Below are 22001 nucleotides of genomic sequence, written 5' to 3'. Positions count from 1 at the left end.
CATACGCATCCCTTTGTCTGATGTGTAATGTTCGTATCGTTTCTTCTGGTTCCCATTGAGTTGATGTGGCGTAGGTTTCGTAAAAATAGGTATCATATACATATATGGGTATGGTAGGTACACATATGTATGTCTAAGCTTTGGTCTAGTTTATATAATAATTCGCGTGCCATTCGATAGATCTCTACCCGCCTCCCTGCCTCCCCTTTTCGTTCTCGTTCTAGACCTCCGGTCACCCGTCACCCACTGATTCGCTCTCAAAAATGCTGTAAGTACGCTTGGCTATCCAAAAATATTGTGTGTACATATGGCAAATCCTAAAAATTCACTAGATCTTTACCCATTTTTGATCTACACTATGACCCACCGCCTGGGAAGGGACGACCTGCTCACACTGGACTAGATCCATGGAGGAGGTACACACCGTACATCTATACCAGCGTGAGCGCTCCCCAAAAAGTGGGCTTTCGTTTTATATTCGTTTTACGGTTCGGATTCAGGTAACAAGGAAGTTTCTCCCTCTCGTCCTCACTGCCACCACTCACATGCATACTCGTACAGCATACAAAAAAAAAAAAAAATAAATATTACAGCTAAGGTTAATCCAAAGTTAATCCTTTTTGGGCGGTTTTTAACCGATCTTCGCAGATTTCTTTCCTTATCCATATCCACATTCACATCCACTTCCCATCCACTTTCTACTCTTTTACTTTAACTAAACTAAATTAACTTTAATTCGCTCGTAGTCCTCCCATTTTTGATTCCATCCTCTGCTTGGCACAAATGTTTCAGTGGCGATCGCTCCAGCGTGCATTATAATATGGGGATTAGCATTAACATTGACCCCAAGCAATGGTGGATCAGCGCGCATTAGCATTTTGTATAATTAGAATACTTTAGTTTCTTTTCCTATTTGCGTTTCGTGTGTGCGTGTGTGTATGCTGTTTTCTTTCGCTGCTTTCGCCAGCTAAGTGATCCGGAAATACGTATGTACAGTCCACCGGATGGCCCAGAGTGGCGGCACCCCTTAGAGCCGCAGCCAGAGCACGCTGAGACCTGCCAAGAAGAACGAGCCAGCAGGCAACTGCTGTAACGCTGATGCTGCTCCACCTCCCACTGAGCCCCCGATGCCGGCGCGCATGATCTGGTCTGGTGGAAGATTCATATCGATAAGCTCATTGGATGCTACGGAAAAAAAAATGGGAATGGGTTGCAATATGAATTCTTAGCTAGGAGAGCACTTATGTGAAGATGACTCACCCTCATCGTCCGCTAGGCGGAAATCATGATCTGGCGAGAAGTTGGACCAGCCCTGGGTGTTCCTCGTCTTGACGCGGGCATGCCAAAGGCCTCGTGCCGGCAGATCCAGCTGATGCGTGATCTTCCAGATGCCTCCCGTCTGATTATGTCGCTGCGTCTGCAGAACCGAAACAGTGCTCCAAGTGTACGACTGCAGGGAGATGAAAGAATTAGTCTGATCTCTCCGATAGCGCTCCAGAGGGACCAGATTGCTTACCCCTGTCAGCTTGTAGTCGAGCATGGCCTCGGACAGAGGCTGTAGACTGCGCACCAGCCAGTGCATGGTGACCTTAGTGCCGTCGATGGTCATGTCCTCGAATTGCGGCGTCTCCGGGTCATAGCTGAGGTGAATCTTTGCCTCGTTTGAGCCAATGGCGTTCTCCACGTGGCACAGATACTCGCCCAGGTCACCGACATCCACATCCTTGACAATTAGTGTGGTACGATTGTGGCCGTTGTGGAAGGAGTTCTTGATCGAATACTTCTCGGACAGCTGCAGCGTCTTGCCATCCTTGATGAAGAAGCTGATGGCAATAGGATTGGCGCGATAGTTGCAGTACATCTCGGCAGTGCCGCCATGCTCCGTGTTCACGTGGTGCCGGTGCGTGGAGACCTTAGGGCTATAGTGGACATCGATGGTGACCATGCCGTGAGGCGGATCGCGGCTCCCATCGTCGCCGAGGCACTGATACACGCCTGCGTTCATCTCGTCTACGTTATCCAGCACAATGATCCCATCGGCCGTGTCCTCGGGGGATGACTCCACACGCTGACCCTGAAAGTAGGTGTTGGGAAATGTGGGGGAGGGGCACGGGTAAGTGGATGTGGTGAGGATGATCTCGGGACCTGGTCAACATACATTAAACGACCACTTGATGCTGGTCTCTGCGGACAGGTACGTTCGACACTCGAGTTTGTGGTGGTCGCCCTGCCTGAACGTCTGCGAGCGATCCGTAACATCGCGATCGTCGCAGAGGATCGACAGCCGGGCGCCCACCCTCAGTGTCGTTATCTGTCGAACGTTCTGCGGAAGTATGGCACAATTATATTCGCCTGAGTCGTCAGACGTGACACCCCTCAACAGGATCGAGTTGTTCTTCATGCCCTCCACGCGGTTGCTGACCGAATTCTGGCCATTCGCAATGATCGTCGTGCCCTTGTACCACATCACCGCGTTGTTGACTGTCGAAAGAGGGAGAACTTATTCAATTCGGGTCTTTTGTGGAAGTCTTTTGTGGGTAAACTCACTCTGGAAATTGCGTGCATCACAATTGAGGGTCACATCATCGCCCGGCTTGGCCTCGATCCTCAGTTCGGTTTGGTCAAAGTATGGCGGAGAACCGGACAGATCTTGGCTTTCGGGGGGATCTGCTCCTTCTAAATTATCACCATCGTCACCATCCGTATCGCCATAGTCGTAGTCATCGCCCTGGTAGTCTGTTTCCTCCTCAATGGGCGAGCCATGACAGCGAACTGGAGATAGAAAAGAAAGCGTTTCATTGTGGGATCATTACGTCATTGGATGGTGTAGGGAAAGGTACATATGCAGGGAATGCATGAGTTCATGCACGGGCATGTTTGTTCCTCTGTTAATTGGAACTGATAAAAATCACACAACATCGAGAACAGAGCAATGCTTCCAATGAAGGGGAAGGGAAGGGCTACAAGCGAACTCATTTATGAGAGTGCAACTCAGAAGCGGAAATTAGTTTTGGACCGGAACTAGGGGGAGATACACATATTTGCAGAAACTTCAAATTGATTAGTAATGTTAAAGGTGAGGTGAGTAAGTGAGTATCTTCTTCGACACTCTGACTAACGCCTAAAGGTATGCCTCATCATCTGTGGTTCTTTTTGCTCATGCCCCATCTGCGTGTCACACAGCACATAGAAAATACATGGAATAATTCCATCACATCACCTTAATAACTAATCTCGTATGCAGATAACAAAATAGATACCATGAGGGTAATCCTCACCAAAGCCTTAAGTAAATTTTCCCGGCCATAAACGCATTAGCAGTCAGCAGAGGGTTCTTTGGTTATGGAATGTTAATTACCCCTTGAATTACATACAATGGTTATGATGGTGACTCCTCCTGTCAGATCGTATGCAAATCATTTGAGTCACACTTCAAACCGCAGCTCGGTGTGCTTTAGCCATTACATTTTGCATGCCATATGCGTCTCTAACGGGTAAAAGTGGGCTGACTCATGGCTAACATTATCATCATCATCATCATCTTGGTTATACTCGTATGGCTACGATGGATATTGGTGGATTGCGCAAGTCGTTATCAATTGCCGATAAAAGCTTTTTAAGGTAAACACTTGAGTCTCAATCCGGCAAGAGTCGTCGAGTCGAGTCGAGTCGAGTCGAGTCGCCACGGCAGCCAAACTCGGAGCCAGCTATCTTATCCAATTGCTGCCCCTGGTCGCATCCGCTTGACGCACAGCCAGACGCCCCTTTTATGGAGTGGCCGCCTGGCCAGGTCGGGCCAAAAACAGCTTGCCATCGTCTCAACTCAAGAGGATGGAGTGACCTTCACCGCCCGATCCATCCTATTCGGGAGGAAGCTGACGAAATTGCAATCTTCAGCTGCAGCCTTCGCCCGCTGTTTCCGCTCGTGTCAAGGCCACAACTACACTGTACATATATGTAGTATATATCAATATCCAGACACTTGGTTCCACATCCCAGCGTACCCAATTGTTGTCCGTAAGTGGGTCAGCGCCAAAAGTCACAGGAGAAGTGCAAGGCAGGGGCAAGTGACTGGCTTTTCGCTCTCGCTCTCGCTCTCATGCGTCATCCGGCTCCCTGAGCTCGCATTGTCCTTGGAGCGATGTTGGGGGTTGAAAATATGTATTAAAAAACGGAACAACAGCCACAGCCCCCACTCAGAGCCAGTTTATCCATATGGATGGTTGGATGGATGCTACTTTGGGCGCTCTTTCCCTCTCCCTTTCTCTCGCTCTATGTAATCCTGCTTTGAGTGGAACAATGGCGTCGGGATGTCGCGGCGCCAGCTCCAGCTCCAGACTCTGGTCCCTCATCTCTATTGCTCCCCAGCGAACGCTGTTGCTGCTGCGCCTGCCACTCCCTTTGTCTTAAAAGTTCAATTTTGTGCTATACGTACACAATGAATGGCCTTTTGTGGCCTGCATTGCGCCTGGGGCGTCGTCTGGAGCATGTCGCATTCCTATGACCAACTTTTATGAATTTTCTGTTCCTTTTGAGATGAAGTCATGTTCGATCGAATCGGAATTTGACAGTTGTCAATACCCTCTTGCTATATTGATTATAATGTCTGCAAGGTTCAAATCAGAATTGTCGATATGGTATTCCCTAAGGATGTGTCTTCTGTCTTGGTGTAGGTGGTATAAAATCTGCAGATGTGATTGGTAAAAAGCAGTCCATGGTGTGCTTAACCGATTCAATTCAAAAGGAAAGCCCCACTTTTTCATCACCATATTGTGGGGTGCATATTCATTATATTGCCCCAGATATACATTTGCGTGTACATTGTACATTGATATGTACCTCATACAGACTCCTTGTGGCAGGCGCCAGTCACACTCATCAATCGTCATATCAGCGAGGACAGTCCATAGCTTCGACTGGCTCATTGATAACTCTGATTCCAGATTCAGTTCAAGACTGTTTTCGGTATGGATTTGATTGCAATTTCATGATCATGCTGTTTTTGTTGTTATTTTCTGTCTGTCCCACATATGGTCCGTTTAGGATCGTATGAGCTATGAGGTCACTGAGTAAACAGTTCTAGAATGGCCCACATCCACGACCACCTCCACGTTCATCTCTGAGTCAATAAGATGTGTATAAATAAATTATGGCATACTCCCAGATGCCAATCCAAAAATGCACAATTTCCAAAATATCGAAAAGATCGTGGAGCAGATTCGACAAAGTCAGCAATAGTCAGGCTATGGCAGTGCTACGTCCATGGATATCTGATTTTCGATGGGGAGGTCATAAAAGTGCCAAGAACTGGTCGAGTCCACATGTCAGGGGTAGGAGAAGGTGGCTCCGTTCTACGTCTATATACGCCGATATACATATATGTATGTACATAGTACATAATTCGATTCCATGAATTTGCATAAAGTCACAAAATGAAACGAGGAACAAGCGCCGAAAAATCCAGACACACAATAAATGGAAAATGAAATTGAAATCAATTGATTCGGCAAATCAATTCCCCTCCCCAAAAAAACACAAAAAAAAAAGCAAAATAACCGAGGGATCATGGGAGGGGCACGCATTCACTCCGCACCCTCTGGAACATTTTGATTGATCAAATCATTGATTTATTATGCGATCTTTATTTTTGGATAGCCAGCGTCTCCTCGATCGTTCCCCATACGAATGAGTAATTTGAGAATGTTTTTTCTAATTTTTGTTGTTGTTGTGTGTTTGGAAAATACCGAAACGTATCCAATGAAAAATCAGCCAAAGTACTTATGTACTTTTTGCATATATACTATATGTATGCAGACCCGACCAAAGCACTCTATTTTCGTTATTTGCGGCCCATTAATTGGGTTCCCTTGGAATGGGACTTGTTACCCTGGACAGACCGCCAGCGTAGTAAATAAACAATTCCCATTAGGGGCAAGTATTTATCAACTCAAATTATGGATTTAGAAACTGCCAAAGAATCCATCATAGGAACAAATATTTTCGTTTCGGCTGCTCGGAATGTTATGAAACATTTACCTACAGTCTTTACAAATTTGTGTGTGTTTTCTAGGCCCAATATTCTTTGATATTGTATTTTGGAGCAGCCCACAGACTGGCGTTTGTGGAATATTTTTGGCTATCCGCTGCTAACAGTTGCTTATCTCATGGCTAAAATTGGAAGAAAGGAACTTTTAATTAAAACCAAAAAATTAATAAAAAGCCAAATATTTTTCATTGTCGGTGGTCGCACCAAGGGGAAATACACATCACATGGCCTTTTGGCCTGGGATCGGGACAGACAACTGATTATATAGAACATTTGTGGGTGGGGGGCGTTCCACATAGAGACACAGTACCCCAGCTCCAGCACCAGCCAGCAACAGACGTTGGCTGCGAGAAGTTTACGAGCAAATATTCGACATCAAAATGCCATTCTTTGCACAACGTTCGTGCATAACAAATATTTACTCTATTCATTGGAGTTTGAATACACTTTCAGAGGGTATTACAATTTTGGTACTCCCTAAACTAAATGCACACAAATTTTCTTGAATCAGTCTAATTATAAGTCTTCCTTTAATGGCTATCGCTAAAAAATAAACAAAATTACTTTCAATTCATTTTGCAAAGATGAAGGAAGTTCTGGCATTAGATAGTAGTCAATAAACTTTTAAAAGGTACTGCCAGAGGCTGGAAAAAACGGGGTGCTGCCATGAAATCTTCCCCTTTTTACAGAACACATGGCTCCCAACAGAACCGCAGACTTCCCCCATAATGGTAATGCAGAGCGGTGTGGAGAGGCAATGACTTTCCAAGCCACCGTTCCACAAGCATTCCGCGGTACGTGGAATGGAATGTTCACCGTTATCAACAATTTGCGCCATATCACCGAAAGCGAATGAAATTTAAGTTTCCGACGGGAGATAAGTCTTTGGCGATAAGATATGCTTGTTGTTCTTTCAACTGGTACGCACGCACACAAACACACACACGTATGTATTGTAGATACCTTCGAATGTGTGAGTTGAATTTACGCAAAAGATAAGCTAAGGTACGCACTTGGTTACTGGGCTCCACGCAGCTATACCTACACGTACACCATCGTATCTAAAGCTTTCACATATGTATGTATGTAGGTATTTTATGTAGGCTAACAGCATTGCTCATGCTTATTTTCGTCAGATGTGTCGGCGGCATTCAATTCATAATTTCTGGAATCTTACGTAAATTCATTGAACAGAAGACATTAAAAGGTCGTGACACTATGAGAACATAAATGCCAACCAAAGAAAAGCATTTACTCGGGGTTTAGTTGAATGAAATCCCCGAAATGAACATTATCTATGGATCGTGCAATATGGCTCAAGTTGATTAAGTGACAGATAAGAATTGAAGAGTCGATGAAATATAATATGTGAAAGGTGACTTGCACAAAGAGCACTATATATTTGTACACGAAGTAGTACAAAGTAGTAGTGCAGTAAATTTCCCAAAAGCATATTCCCATCTTTCTGGAAATTCCTATTTCTATTACTACAAAAATTCCCCCTGGATTCTCGGTTACCCAATCAATCGCTTAGCTCGTGATATCAAACCCCCTTTGGTGGCAATCTCTTGGAATTAGTTCGAATTAGTTCTTTGATTAAATAGATCATTAAGCTGAGTCCTTGACTTACCATAAAATTGTCCAATTAACAGACAAATGAGCAACAGCCACGTCGAATCTCTCGCCTTAATCATGTTGATTGCTTTTGCTTTTGCTTTTGATTTGATTTTGTACTTTCTGTGTTGGTTTATGGGCTGTTTCTGTTGCTGTTTGATTTGGTTTTGGTGCTGTCGGAGGTAGGTCGTTAACTGCAATTAATATGTTTGGTTGGTACTTAATTAATTTGCTACCCAAAATACAATCTACAAGCGCGGCCCCAAAACGGGAGCCGCCAAGACAATCGAAGACATTGATAATTTTTTTTTTGGTTTTATGATTTCTTAATTTTGCTTATGCGTTTTATATGCGAAAAGCGCTCCGGGCCGGAAACATCTAATTGAGCTGTACCAAATTGATGGAAAAGCGCGGACTACAAACGATTTTTCGCAACTACTGCCGTGCCGTGCCGTGGCGTGGCGTGGACAAATTTTCAATCGTTTGGTAAACCGTCGCGTCGAGCAGTTGAACACTTGGCCGGGTTATGCAAGGCGCACTCGTGGCTGGTCTGGTCTGGTCTGTTTGCCATTTGCTCTCCGTCGATAAGTCGTATCTCGAAGATATTATGATCTCTATGCGAAAAATCGCCATTTGCTATTGCTGCTGCTGTTGCTGCTGCTGTTGTCCAATTTACAGCTCATGGTAGGCTCTCTCCCTCTCTTGGTCCGACTCAATGCCAGTAAAGTGGGTCGAAGTGGGGTCTGCAGTGGGAAGGGGGTTCTGTTGGGTCAGGGGTGTGCCAAGTCGAATAGCATGCAAATGTTTATGCATATAAATAAATTAATGTGCAAATGCGAAAAAATTGTACAACCAGAAAAGCCAATGAAAAAATGCCTATACAGTCAGGCCACACTTGTACAGACCGTGTAGTGAACACTAGACTACAAATTCGGGCCACTAATTTAGAAGCTGTTTGCATACAGATGCCTTGCATAGCTCTCATACGAGCCGCACAGGCACAGTGCACGATTCGACATGAATACTCCTCTCCGTCTGTTGCTGTGTCCGTGTTCACATATTTGTTCGTGTGCTCAACTCATAAAACAAACAATTTCGCAATGTCTGACGATCATAATCCATAGCTGATGCATTTTGCGAAAATATTTGAAAAACTACATTTGAAAAAGTTTCTATTGCATGCACGTATAGTCGAATTACTGACACTCTTTTTGCCAGCAAAAGTCTATAAATTAATAATCTTTTCCAGCTCTTCTACACTACTTCAGCCATCGTACTGTTAGTTGTCTTTCTCCTAGATGTATGCTATGGTTTTATTCGGCTAATATCTAAGAAACAAACATATTATTTCCAGATCGCAATAAACCTCATAAGAGCATCGATACTTCCACTTCAGACACCCTGTGATGTTAGAATTGCAACATCGAAATACTTGTTTGATGATTCCATCAGGTTATTAGACAGAGAGCATCCAAGATAATGTAATTATTTATTAGATTTTTCTTAGATATTATCTGGGGACATACATATATGTATGTATGTCTATTAGGAAATATCTGAAAAAATAAACCTAATCAATGGAGTTAATATCAAACAATTTCTCATATGTCACGGTTATCGAGTAATGTATCTAACTATCTCTACCTCATCGAATCTACAAAATTAGATTTCCCCGCCCATGTAACACGTAACCCCCTACATTTCACACACCACAGCGAAAACTAACTGACGAGCTGTAATTTCCGCACATTCACATGCTAGTACTCATTTTCCCACAACTATACACAGAACGAACACATGTACATACATTTGGAAGTGTCAACCATTTCAAATATAGTACACCCGTTGACACCTTCCTCTAACGACGTGACTACAAAAGCTCTTGGCTATCACTAAAACAAGATTTACCGCTCAAACAGACGTCAGCCCTGGCACCACCCAGCCATCGTACGGATCCAGGCTGTATAACAATTAAGAAAATCAAAGAAACAGAGACAGGGTGTGGGGAGAGATTGGGTGAAGCGTGAAGAGTATAGGGAAAGGTGCAAACTTAGTTCTTTTTGTTGTTGTTTGTCGTTTTGTCTTCTATTCTTCTTCTTCGTTCTCTTCAAATCAGTGCCTCTTTTTTTGTTGTTGTTTTTGTTGGTGTTTCTTCTTTGGCGTTTTGTTTATTTACATTGCGCTCAGAAAGTTTACACACACACACAAGCACACATAAGCACAATTACTGCACTTGTGTGTGCAGGCGTTGGAGAGTGAGCGGAAGAGCAGCGGCTGCTGCAGCAGCTGGCTTCAATCTGTGTGTGGAATGCTTTTTGGGGGGCAGTGTACTGCACTTGCACTTTGCCGCCAGAAAATAATGAATTGAAAACTTTGTTTGATATACCCTTACGAAGGCTCAAATGATTTTCATCAGATTTTTTCACTATATCACATAGATATCAACAAGAATCCAATCTCTCATTTGCTCGAATAAAGTGTAGCATCGATCCATCTGTAAGGGTATCTGATGGATCAGCCCCATTTTTTTTGTATCTTATTGTAAATAAAAAACAAGTAAGAAATTTGTTTTCCATTGAACGTTTGTTTGCAGTTCTCCCTCCTCTACTTTTGCCACCCTGTCTCCACCGTCCATCGTCTGCACATCCTCTGCAGCAGCTGGCCCTTCTTCCGCTGCCGCTGTAACTGCTCCTCCTCCTCCTCCTCCTGGTATTTTCGCTTTCGTTTGGCGATTTTCTTGGCTTCACTTCGCTTTCGTGTTGCTTGAGGTATGTATGTAAGTACGTACGGGTATATATTTTTGCTGCTGCCAGTTTGCCGGCAAAGCGACAACTATTTTACATATTCGTACATATTTATAGAATGTGGCAGAGTGCAGACAGAGAAAGAGAGAGAGAGAGTACTGAAACTGAATCTGAATTTTGGCTGCAGATTGAGTGCAGTGCCAAAATGCATTCTAAGGCGGAGCGGAGGATGTGGGGCACATCTGTCACACTTGCCACATATTTGTGCGCAATTATTATGAATCATCGAACCGTGCCCAAGTCCGAACCCGAGCACGGCCACAAGATGAAGTCAGAGTCGAGGTTCATTGGGTAGAGTCTGGGGCAGGCTTCAGGGCCAGTTACAGAATGGATGCGATGAGAAGATTGTTTCTTTTTTTTTGTTGTTGTTGGTCTCGGTTTTGTTGTATTTATTTAGCCTGGGCCTAGAGGAAGAAAACTGGTTTTGCTGGTCCCGTACCCCCAGATACCGACGAGAGATGAGAGCTGCCGCAGAGCCGCGGCCAGCAGCAGCAGCAGCAGCAGCAGCAACAACAACCACAACAAAATTCGGTTAAAGCGTTAAAAAAGGCAAAAGACGATGTATTGTAGTGTTTTTTTTATATTTTGTTTCTTGTTTTTGTTTTTGGTTTTCCTTTGAATTTTTGTTTTTACGTGAACACGAAACCGTTTAAAACTTGCACTTGCAACGCTTTCGCCCAGTTTTGGCCATGGCTAAAAGGCTATTTGAGCTTAATTTTACAGATTTCCGCGAGAGTGGTTCATCTTTGGCACAGCTGTGATTTGGCTGCTTAAAGTCTAAGGTTGTGCGAGGGCGAAGCCGAAGGCCTGCTGCTGTTAGATGGAGACTTAATAGAGACCTTTGCGCTTCAGATTCTTTTCGTGACCGTACGCGATGCTTTTCAGACGAGAACTGGCCAGTGGAGCGCGTGCTGGGATGCCAAAAGCGCTGCCGTTGCCGCCGCCACTGCCAGAAGAAACGATGGAAACGAGCCAGCGAGCGCCAACTCTCCCAGTTCCCTCGCTATTTCTCTCTCTCTCTCTTTCTGTCTCTGTCTGTGTATCGTGTGTGTTTGCTGCTGTTTCAGGTAAACAGTGTTCCGTTTCCGTTGTGGTGCCAAAAGCCATGGGGCTACATAGTATCCATCGGCATAGAGCACGAGGGGGGGCCAAGGCAAGCGTAGCCCGCGCTTTGGGGCGGGTTGGAGATGCGGATGGGGAACAAGAAAGATGCGTTAGCTGCGCCGCAATGTCACTGCCAATTGATGTTAGCGGTCCATAGAGGAAGCCCTGGCATAGAGCCATATATGTATACTAGTATATCAGATGTCCAGGCTTTGGAGTCATACAAACGATTTTCCCATGTTATGCTCGGAATCTGATATTTCTATTCTTTCTTTAAAATCAGTTTAAAATTTATTATTTGCCTAATATTGATTTCCTTATCGGGGAAAAACACTTCCCCCGACACCTTGGCATTAAAGTCATAGATCTTAATTTTGAACATAGGTCTAGTCCACCATAATCATAATGCCGAGTTCGTGCCCAGTTTCTTTTCTAAGTACTGATATCATTCTAAATCAATAAGTATTACAGATACATATTTAGAATTCGTCAGAAAGTATTTGTGAAAATGTACCGCCAATAGATTATTTGACTATGCTAACAATAAATAATCTCAGCTTAGTCATTTTTGTTTGTATTTAGTCACACTTTCATGGAACCTTATCTGTCTATCACTGCAGATACTTGATTCATTTCCCCTTAATGATGCAAGCATTTCCTTCTCAAGAATTTGGTGATACTCATTTATTTGGTTCAGTACAAAAGCATTATGAATTATGGATTCCTACTGGTATTTGAGGACTAATATTAGGCATATGGAATAGATCAAGGCCCCACTGAGCCCACGGCCCTCAGCTGATCCCGAATTGAACATCATGCTGGCCCGCAGAGTATCTGATCTCTGGGTAATTTCATTCTGGATGTCTTCCTCCTCGGTGACATCGTTCAGCAGCTCAGATTCCGTTGAATAGTTGGGCAGCTCGACTGTTGGCGGAAGAAAAGGGAGCTTATTGGAGGACACGAAACGCTGAAGCCCATATCCGGTAAACACTTACCCTCTCCCCCCGTGGCGAAGCGTACGATTTTGCTATTGTCGCTCCATCCGAAACTGTTTCTCCCAAGGACGGAGACCTCGTAGAGACTGGCCGGCTGGAGGCCATGCAGCGTATACGTGGTGATGTAGATGAGTCCTACGGAAGAAAGAATCGGAGTGGGTTATTTTGAGCGATGCCGGTTGAAGTTCTCTTGCAGTACCATTTGTGGCCTGGGCAGGGATCGTGAGCTCTGTCCAGTTGGTTCGTATCTGCCTGGTGACGTTGTTGGACGGGATCTGGCGGAACTTCAGCTTGAACTCCATGATGGGCATCAGGCTCTCCGTCTGCCACACCAGCACATGCGACGTGGAGCTCTGAGTGCCCGGATTGATCTTGAAGATGCACGGCATGGGCCGGCCGGTCAGCTCAATGCTGGCACTCCTCGCACCGATCCTGTTGGTTGCTCGGCACTCGTACTGGCCCATGTCCGCGTTGCGCACGTTCTTGATCACCAGCAGGTGGCGAACGTCGTTCACGTAGTGGTCTAGGGAGCGGTTGGACTGCAGCTCGGTCTCGTGGCTGGACGAGTGTGTGCCCAAGGCCACGGGCAGGCCGTGGTGGAACCACTTTACCGTAGCCGCCGGCGCCGCCTCCACAATGCACTCAAGATGGGCACGCGCCCCCAGCTTGGTGTAGACCACCGATTGGGGGAGATTCACGTCGGGGGTAACTGGAATTTCAGCGATTATTCAATGATTTCAGTGTAAAGAGCGTCTTCCAGATGGGACTCACACAGCACATGCAGATAGACGGAAGCGACGGCCTGCTCCCCCACGCCATTGCTAGCCAGGCACTCGATCAGACCCGACTGACTCCGCGACTTGATCTCCGTGACATGGCTCTGCCGGTTGCCCGTGCTGCTACCTTGGAGACCCAGGGTATGTCCATTCCGTCGCCAGCTTATCACCGGCTGGGGCACGCCCTGGGCCTCGCACACCACCTCGAAGGTGGCTCCAATCTGCAGCTCCGTCAATCCGCTGGGTTCGATGAGGACGCGGGGCGCCAGCTGCACCTCGATGGCGTGCTGCTGCACCACATGGCCCGAGTCCGAGTTCATCTCGCAGTAGTAGTCCCCGGTGTCCTCCGACTGTACGTTCGCCACCTGCAGGCTGCCATTGGGCCAGAGCATGATGCGGTCTGGGGGCAGAATCTCCGGGTGCCGGGAGTCCACCAGGGCCACATCGTCTCGGTGCCAGCGCACGTATCGGAATGGAGCTGCAATGGAATTGAACGGCATTGAACATATCCCACACTAAACACGTAATATGAGAGTATCTGTAGTTTCATTTCATGTATTGCTCTATTGAGTATCTTGTTAAATCACAATACCGCATTGCTCTCGCTCTTTCTCTCCATCTTTATGGCTGCATCTCTTTCATATTGTTAACCCCATCAAAACATAATTGTTGCTGTCAATAATCCTTTAATGGAGATGAGGGCTTGGGCTTACTGTTCGGGGAGGGGTCACCGGAATGACATGAGTTCGGTTTATGTGTGTAGCGTTCAATTAACAGAATCCCCGTTTCTGGACTCGCTCCCTCGGACTCTATTATGCACGGATAATAATACCTTCATTTGTCCCATTGTGTGCTCATTTCTTCAATCGAATTAAATGCCATTGTTATGGCCAATTTCGCTGGCTGGACAATTCTTTGACCGTTTCAAGGCTAATCGTCTAAGATCTCCCCATAAATCGCTCTCTTCAGTTAGCAGTCAACAAGGATTAGATGCCCTCCCACTTACTATTCAAGCTGCAGGGCAGCAGGACCGTATCGTTTTCGAATGTTTTCACTGTAGTTGGAATACTCTGGAACTTCTGGCTGTTCTCCAGATCGTTGTTGAAGTCCAGTTTGCCGTGCACGAATTCCAGGACGAGGCCCACAAATATCCAGCAATCAATGGCGCACTTTTTGGGTAACATTTTCATTTGTTCTTTAATTTTTTAAATTAAATTAGACCGAGATTGGATAATTTTCTAATTCAGGGTCGCGTGTCGTGCCGGAATGGGTTCGGTCCGGTCTGGTCCGCGACGAAGTCAACTTTGAACTGATCGCTGGAGCTGTGATCTGCCATGGGCCACTGGAAGCGTCTGTCTGTCCCCTAAAACCGACACACGCACACAGAGCTGTAGTTGTAGCTGTAGCTGTAGATTCGAAGCGCAGACAATGAAAGACGCCAAAGCCGAGGGGCAGTGACAGAGACAGAGGCGACGATGAAGCCACTTGCCTGGGGTAGTATGCCGGTTGATTAGTCGCCCTCAAGGGGATTCTCCCCCCACATATGCAACAGCTCCAGATGTAAGTGTAAGATGCACCAATCACACACACGCATACACACAGACGGGCTGCGGCAGCGGCAACAACAAGAGCAGAACAGCATTTGCATGGGCCACGCATCGGTAGTTTTTCGAATTCTGAATTGAGATTCCGCTACTGATCTATTACACTCTCCGCTTCAGAGAACGTGCTGCTGTTGCATATTTTGAGATAAAATGTCATTGTGCCACAATGGGAAGCAGAGCCGCCTCTCCGTTCCCCTCCCACCCGACAGGCTCTTGATTCTCCAACTCCCCCATCGTCATCATCATCATCACCATTCCGATTCTGATCGGATCAGTCGCATTCAACATTTTGGGAACAATATGTTCTGGGATGGTTCTCTCGGTTCTCTGAAGATGGGACACAGCGTCCGGAATTCCCTGACAGTGAATGAATGAAATGTTGGAAATATTCAAGCGGAAATGCATTATAGAACATTCAATTGAAGTTTATTCTCATCCACATACAATACATAGTCATTTGAGTACAGAAAGTTGTACAAATCTCTACATAAGTCGTTAAGAGAATGCACTTAAGATGTTAGTTAAATGTTCCACAAATATACATCACTGTCTTTCCCGTTTAGGAAAAATTTTAAAGCTATCAACCGTTGAATTTGGAACCTCCCTCACTGATGCGTGGATTCTGCTGAAAATGTTATTTCGCTGCCGACGAAACCACTCGAAACGCGATCGGTTTCAATTAAAAGACAATTTCATCGAATTAATTGAATTAAATGTGAGAACATGAAAGGAGTTCAACAGCTGCACAAACAGCCAGCAAACCAATTAAGAGAGCCACCAACTGAGCCAGCCTTAACCTAACCCAAACAGAGGAGACAGCGAAAGCCTCTGTCGTAAGAAGTTTACTTTTCAATTTATGTTGAAAATGGCGCCAAGAGAGCCAGAGAATTATGGTTTCAGTAATTATAATGTATTTAATATCTTTCAAAAGTAACCCCGAGATCTTGGCTTTTCTGCAAGAACTAAGAATAATTACGGAACGATTTGAGTAGTACAATGTTTTGTTTATTTGTATTGTTATTAATGTATATGTGTATAGTAGGTATATAGTATAGGCATGCTGCTAAAATTGATGAACTGAACTTAAACTAGTACAGCATTGAACGATTACAACCAAAGGATAGTATGCTTGCTGCATAAATCCCATTAAATCAGCCTGTGTATATTTGTCCCTGGAATCTCATAAACCATCTCGCCATATGCCTGAGTTGTTGCTGTTTAATTAACTAATTCTATATAAGTTATCATCATCATCATCGTATAAATTTATTGAACATCGCATGGAGGATGATCATTGGGAAGGTGGCAGCAATATAATACAATTTTCAACTTAAGTACTAGTAAAATGACATTGTGATATTTCATCACATCAAAACGATATTTGAATACATAAGGAGTGGAGTTATAGTACATTTTTCTAAGTATTGAATTCTAATTAAAAAAATTAATAAACAGAGACAAACACAAATGGAAATTTTATGATAAGATAATCGATGAAATAATAACAATTGAAATATCCCCAATCATCCTCTATCCAGCAACAGTATGGTATGTGTTCTGTCCATCTAATACAACACAGAAACTGCAACGAACTGGAATTCGTTTATTAACTTTAGTTTTGTTTTTCGTTTGTCGGACCGTTAACTACACTAACTAGGACGCAAAACGCAAGAGCTTTGTCAATATGGTTTGAATCTGAAGCCCTAGATGAGGCCGCGCTTCTTCTTGTAGTCCTCCAGGTTAAGCGACCGCTTGGAGACGGTTTCGGCTGGCTTATTCGCCGGCTTTGGCACTGAATTTGTGCTGTTAACTACAGGGAAATAAATCGACGATTTAGAGATTTAAGTCGATGCTACTGGAGCCAATACTCACCCGGTAGAGGCACATCCAAGTCTATATCAAAGTCGTGCAGCGAGTACAGGCTAAAGTCCTTTGCGTCTGTGGGCTTCGCATTTGAGGAGCCGGCCTCGTTTGGCCTTTTCTTGCCAGGCGGCGGTGGAGGCAGTAGTGCTAGCTCCGGATCCTCTTCTTCCTTCTTAGCACCCTTGAAGCCCATGCGCGGTTGAGTTATGCGACGTGTGAACGGATCTGATATCTTCTGGCCCTTGTTGGCCCGGGCCTCCTCCATGATGGCCTTTTCGGCATCTTGAACGTTCTTCTTGCGGTTACGGTCATTAATGTATGAAATCAGATTCAGTGTGTGCGATCTTCGTTTGTCCAGTTCAGAGGCTCGGTTCTCCAGTTCATCGATCTGCTGGCTCAGGTCCTGGGCAATGTCGTAGTCACCCCGTAGCATGGCGGCGTCTCTCTCCTTCATCAGGCAGGTCTTCTTCATGGCATAGTTAGTGGGACGGTTGCGGAAGCGGTTCTTCTCCTCCACAATTTTGTCCACATCCTCGTCCTTGAACTCGTAGTTCAGGGCCTTCTTGATATCGTTCGCCTTAATTTCAATAAGTTCGATAGAGGGCATCTGCACGTGCGCATGCTGGCAGACCTCATGCCATTTCTTGAACTCGTTCTCTGTGAACTCCTGATTGGAGATGAACTCCAGCCGGAAGACGCGCTCCTGAGTGCCGTGCTTCAGGCGAAGGCCGCGATTGGTTCTCGTGGTGCCTAGGCTGTAAATCTTGCCCGTCTCCACTACGCCGGTAATCTCAGCGACTCTATAGACTGGCTTCTGGCCATTGTTTCCAATGCTTATCCTCACAAAACAGTTCAGTACTGTGCTCTCGAAAATGGGCAAATTGACGAAACGCTCCATCTTGTGGCGCGACAGACGCAATTTGTTCAAATCTTCGCGGTTCGATATGAACACAGGACTTTTGGTGGTCTTGTCATCATCCTCTGACTCGCTGGAAGCCTTGCTGCTAATCGAACGCGACCGTTTGCCCGTTGGCTTCTCATCCTCGTCCCATTCACTGCTGCCCGAGTCGTCCGAGTAAATCTCTGAGGCTTTCAGCTTCACAGCCGACTTGCAGCCTGACACGCTCTCAAGTTCCTCTTTGTCGTCTCGATCGCGTTCGGCTTGCCTCTTGGCTTCCTCTTCCTCTGCAATAAGTTAATTATATTCAAAATAAGCCCATTACCAGTGCAGGGAGTGCTTACCTCTCTTGGCCTTGCCTTCCCGCTTGGCCTTCAGTAGGGCCATGGCATTGCTTCGCTTGTCATCGGTTTTGTTGGCCTCCACATTCTTCTTTCGCTCCTTGGACCGTTCTTTGTGATCGAAATAGTCGCCCATGCCAGCGCCAGCCTGATCATCTGATTCTCGGTCGTTAAGAATGCTGGCCACGGCCGCCGAAGTTGAAGCCACATCCCTATTGGAGGACTGAGGCAGGGGACTGTTGCTTCCTACTTCGCTAATCGGTTTGGGCTCCAGTTCAAAAAGCACGGAGTTCGGTGGCTGTGGCATGCACGGTGGCAATTCCTTGCTTTTTTTGGCCTTCTTCTCTTTCTTCTTTTTTCTCTCCCCCTTTGACCTGGATTTTTCGCTCCTTTCACCGCGCCGGGCTAGCTTCAGCTTTCTCTCGATCTCCCATCGGGTGCGCCTGATTTCGCGTTGTTCGATGCGTTTAAAGATCTCCGTCTCGCGTTCCTTTTCCGACAGGTCATTGAGGCGCTTGCGATCCTCTTCGTCGCCCATCATGTCGTCGTCGAAGCCATCGTCGAACTCGGCGTCGGAGCTGGACGAGGACGAGCTGGACGAATCGGAGCCAGATGAGGAGTTCGACTTCGAATTGTCCGAGTCGCTGTCGGAGACCTCGCCCTCCTCATGCTCGCTGTGGTTGCCTGTCTTCGGAGGCTCCTCGGGCTTCTTTTCCACAGGCTGAGGTTGCACGGACTCATCCTGACTCTCATCGTCCCAGTTGGACTCCGATGAACTTGAGTTCCTGCTGGCCTTCTTCGGACGCTTCTTCTTCTTCGTGGCAGGCGCACCAGATTTGTTGTTTGCCCAATCCGAGTCGGAATCGGATAGTGAGCTCGCCTTGCTGGCATTTTGTGGCTTCTTACGCTTCTTGGCCAACGACAGGAGGTCCTGCGGGGGCGGTTATCATGTTTAATTGGGGTTTAAAAAAAAATTGCCATTGATTTGTTACATCGCAATGGCTGCACACAGCCCTGGGACTCGGCCCCTTGACAATGAGCACGGGCGTTTTCTCCCCATCGCTTACTCACCGACTCCAATTTGGTGTCCGATTCGCTATCACTATCGCTCGAGTTCGAGTCGATCAGGGATTGCGTCCGCCTTTTTCCCATTATATTATTTTTCACTTTTTGCTTATGAATAAACAAAAAAACTATGTGCTGCCCTGACCGTAGATCAAGCTTAGCCTACGTAGGCCCCCTGTTTTAAAACAGTTCAACGACTTGAGGTTAATGGCGAAAAATATTGATGATTGTACATTTTTCTTGTAGATCCATGCCATCTCTTCTCTGAACTTAAAAAAGCACGAATTCTTTCACCTGAACTACGCTAAAATGATTAAATTTTCATTATTTTCGTTGGATACTAAATTACCCCTTTGGTCGACAGTGGGTTAATCGTTCTCCAGTAAGGATTTTAATATTCGATTTGAATATTCGTCCTAGGCAGGACTCTCACCCTTAAACACATAATTTTATGCAATTGATGAATTAATTTTGTATATGACTGGCTATTTTAAGTACTCCCTGTTTTGGACTTTGTCAAAAAAAAAAGGTTTTTAGCGAAAAAGGTCAAACGAATAAAACGTAAGATGGTAATCGTTCCTATTGCTCAATTTTGATATTCCATTAAATAATGCTGACTAACTAAGACTTTTAGCTCTGCTCTGCCATATAGTTTGCAATTTTGAAACGAGAACGATATTTTTGGGATATATCGGTTTGACAAACATTTTCGACGATTTCATTTCTTGAAATGAAAAATACCGTCGTTTCCGTTTCAAAACAGTTTCCGTTATATACGATATATTTGAACTTGCACTTCACCTTTTCAATGGTTGGGTAATTAAAAGTAGCCGTAACTAAAGTACACAATTATATTAAATATGGAATGTAGGGAATCGGGAATCGCTCCATGAAGAGAGGATTTCCCTCCACGAAAAAGAACAAATCCCAAAACAGAGAGCAAGTACCGATAAAAGTCCCTGAAACGAATTAGTTAATTTTTGAACACTAGCTTGCTATCAGTGTTAGCAGGCTGGTTGCTCTGGCACTCGAAAAGAGTGCTGGTGAATTAAAATTTCCGCGCGGAGTTCAAGAAACTGATTATGATTTAATTTGGGGAAAAGCTATGGCAGTTTCGTGAGACTGTTTCTTTGCCTCGATTATTTGGCTCCATTTAGCGATAGGTAGAAAATTTAAATATACACTGAAATCCATTTCTAATACTCTTCATGTTCAATAAAACCACCCAGCCACCCCCACCCAGGGGAAAGTTGCTGCAAGAGCACGTGCACATTTTACCGCGCTGTCAAGCGTAACAACGAATCACACTTAAAGCAAAACTGAAAAAATACCAAGACCTAGATGGGGCGAAGAGCTGTTCAAGCAATGCAAACACAGACCCTCCAATGGTTGTGGCAGAGTGCCGATGGGGGCTAGGGCTGAGTGCGCCAAGCGACTGTTGAATTGAAATGCAAATTTGGCATCTCCGCTGCGCCGGCTTCCCCCTTCATTTGCATTTGCATGATGATACCCCATGATGAAGCTGACTTTGTGTACCCTGTAATGGGCAAACATTTATCCATAATCACATAACTTGCAAGTGGGTTATGGGGTTGCCCCCGGCCCACACACAAAAAGCAAACACACACACCAAACAAACACACACATGCATTTGGAAAACTAAATTAAAACCACACCTGCTCCTGCACACCCCTGCGAAAATAACTCACAATCAATATTAATTAAAATGCAGCCGTATTCATGTCCCCCCCCCCAACCTCCTGACGGAACGGGGCATGTACTGGGGGACATCGCCGCCTCCCTCACACACAGTCTTTTTCATAATTCGACTTAAATGCTACGAGGCAATTTGCAGAAGCAACAAAAGCACACGGCCAGAGGAAGCGCAATGCACATTCAACAAAGTGCACATTCAACAACAACAACAGCAACAACAACAACAGTAGCAGAGGGGAACGGTAACGGGAATCAAAGCAATGTGACAGCAAACGAAAACAACCCACTCAACGCCCGCTTCAACCCTGCCCAGAGCCATACCTCGCACCCACCCAACAACCCAACTCTCTCTCGCACTCGAGCACACACAGAGCTTTGGAGCGCAGCTTTCGAGCATGCGTACAGCTAGAGAGCGAAGCAGCGCACATCGACGAGGTTTACGGCTAAAGGGGGGTGGTTTGACTTGTTTGCCATTTTTGGGATGAAAACGAAGCTCGAAGCAGGGTATGTGTTGCGTTGGCGTTGTTGCGCCGGCTGCTGTTTGCCAAATTAGGGGTAAAGAGTAAGCAAATGAGAGAGAGACAGAGACTAAGTCCAAGCCGAGAGAGCGGCTGGCAAAAGCTTTGCTCACCTTACAGTTGTGTTGTTGGTGTAACAAAGCTCCATTGTGTGTTTTCGGTGTTGTTTTTTTTCGCCAGTTCATTCAACGAAATAACGGTAGCGGTATCGGTAGCGGTGTCGGCAGCGGTAAAGGTCCGCATAGTCCATTCAAAAAGCCAAGTGAACGGTCACTCAGCGTGTGAGTAGGCGTGAGGTGAAGTGAACCCGAAAGGGGGTTGAAACGAACAACAGACCGTAAAATACACGGCTTAAGACGCAAAAGAAACAATAAAAAGGTGAAATGACGAAAAATATTTGACTAAAGGTGTCAGTGCCGCAGACAATTACCAAAAGAGAATAGGATTCAGCAAAATAAAAAAGGTTCCCGCTGTGCGACGAAACCAACATAACTTCAGCGAGGGGCTGGATGAGGAGTGCGTGGGGGTCGATATGAAAGACAAATGCTCGAATCAAAACTCTCTCACAGCCCAAACCACCACCCCGCAAAAAAATAAGTGACAGAGTTTTAGTTTTCCACAGTTCCCGCAGTTTCCCCATTTTTATTTTTTTTATTT

At 45.4% G+C, this 22001-nt stretch overlaps 4 protein-coding genes across 14 annotated transcripts in view; 1 reads left to right on the top strand and 3 right to left on the bottom strand.

The window, feature by feature from the left end:
• Positions 1 to 175: 175 nt before the first annotated feature.
• Positions 176 to 11411, bottom strand: LOC108160127 (protein amalgam). The gene is made up of 7 exons (XM_017293921.2): positions 11304 to 11411; positions 7677 to 7854; positions 2548 to 2772; positions 2159 to 2481; positions 1517 to 2074; positions 1261 to 1450; positions 176 to 1185 (listed from the first exon to the last, which is right to left on the bottom strand). The coding sequence occupies exons 2-7, from the start codon at positions 7738 to 7740 to the stop codon at positions 1028 to 1030; spliced, it is 1518 nt and encodes a 505-aa protein (XP_017149410.1). The 5' UTR covers positions 7741 to 7854; positions 11304 to 11411; the 3' UTR covers positions 176 to 1027.
• An 811-nt stretch (positions 11412 to 12222) lies between these two features.
• Positions 12223 to 14651, bottom strand: LOC117187983 (immunoglobulin superfamily member 10). Its single transcript, XM_033391048.1, has 5 exons — positions 14346 to 14651; positions 13335 to 13817; positions 12763 to 13272; positions 12564 to 12698; positions 12223 to 12492 (listed from the first exon to the last, which is right to left on the bottom strand). The coding sequence occupies exons 1-5, from the start codon at positions 14527 to 14529 to the stop codon at positions 12293 to 12295; spliced, it is 1512 nt and encodes a 503-aa protein (XP_033246939.1). The 5' UTR covers positions 14530 to 14651; the 3' UTR covers positions 12223 to 12292.
• Positions 14652 to 16000: 1349 nt separating this feature from the next.
• On the bottom strand, positions 16001 to 19277 carry LOC108160249 (RNA polymerase-associated protein Rtf1). Its single transcript, XM_017294111.2, has 4 exons — positions 19117 to 19277; positions 18049 to 18976; positions 16816 to 17991; positions 16001 to 16753 (listed from the first exon to the last, which is right to left on the bottom strand). Exons 1-4 carry the CDS (start codon positions 19195 to 19197, stop codon positions 16647 to 16649), a joined length of 2292 nt encoding a protein of 763 aa, XP_017149600.1. The 5' UTR covers positions 19198 to 19277; the 3' UTR covers positions 16001 to 16646.
• A 2248-nt stretch (positions 19278 to 21525) lies between these two features.
• The window catches only part of LOC108159054 (kazrin), a 36544-nt gene continuing 36068 nt past the window's right edge, over positions 21526 to 22001 (top strand). For 4 of the 11 annotated variants that reach the window (XR_004472596.1, XR_001775297.2, XM_017291994.2 and 1 more), the window contains exon 1: positions 21527 to 21625. The gene's annotated coding sequence lies outside the window, so the exon portion shown is untranslated. Of the gene's footprint in view, positions 21723 to 22001 lie in introns of all 11 variants that reach the window. The other 7 variants (XM_033392415.1, XM_033392414.1, XM_017291989.2 and 4 more) reach the window with 5 other exon arrangements.

The sequence above is a fragment of the Drosophila miranda genome, chromosome 3, assembly GCF_003369915.1.
Source record: "Drosophila miranda strain MSH22 chromosome 3, D.miranda_PacBio2.1, whole genome shotgun sequence".
NCBI classification, from domain to species: Eukaryota; Metazoa; Arthropoda; class Insecta; order Diptera; family Drosophilidae; genus Drosophila; species Drosophila miranda.
This window is presented reverse-complemented; position numbering and strand designations above follow the sequence as displayed.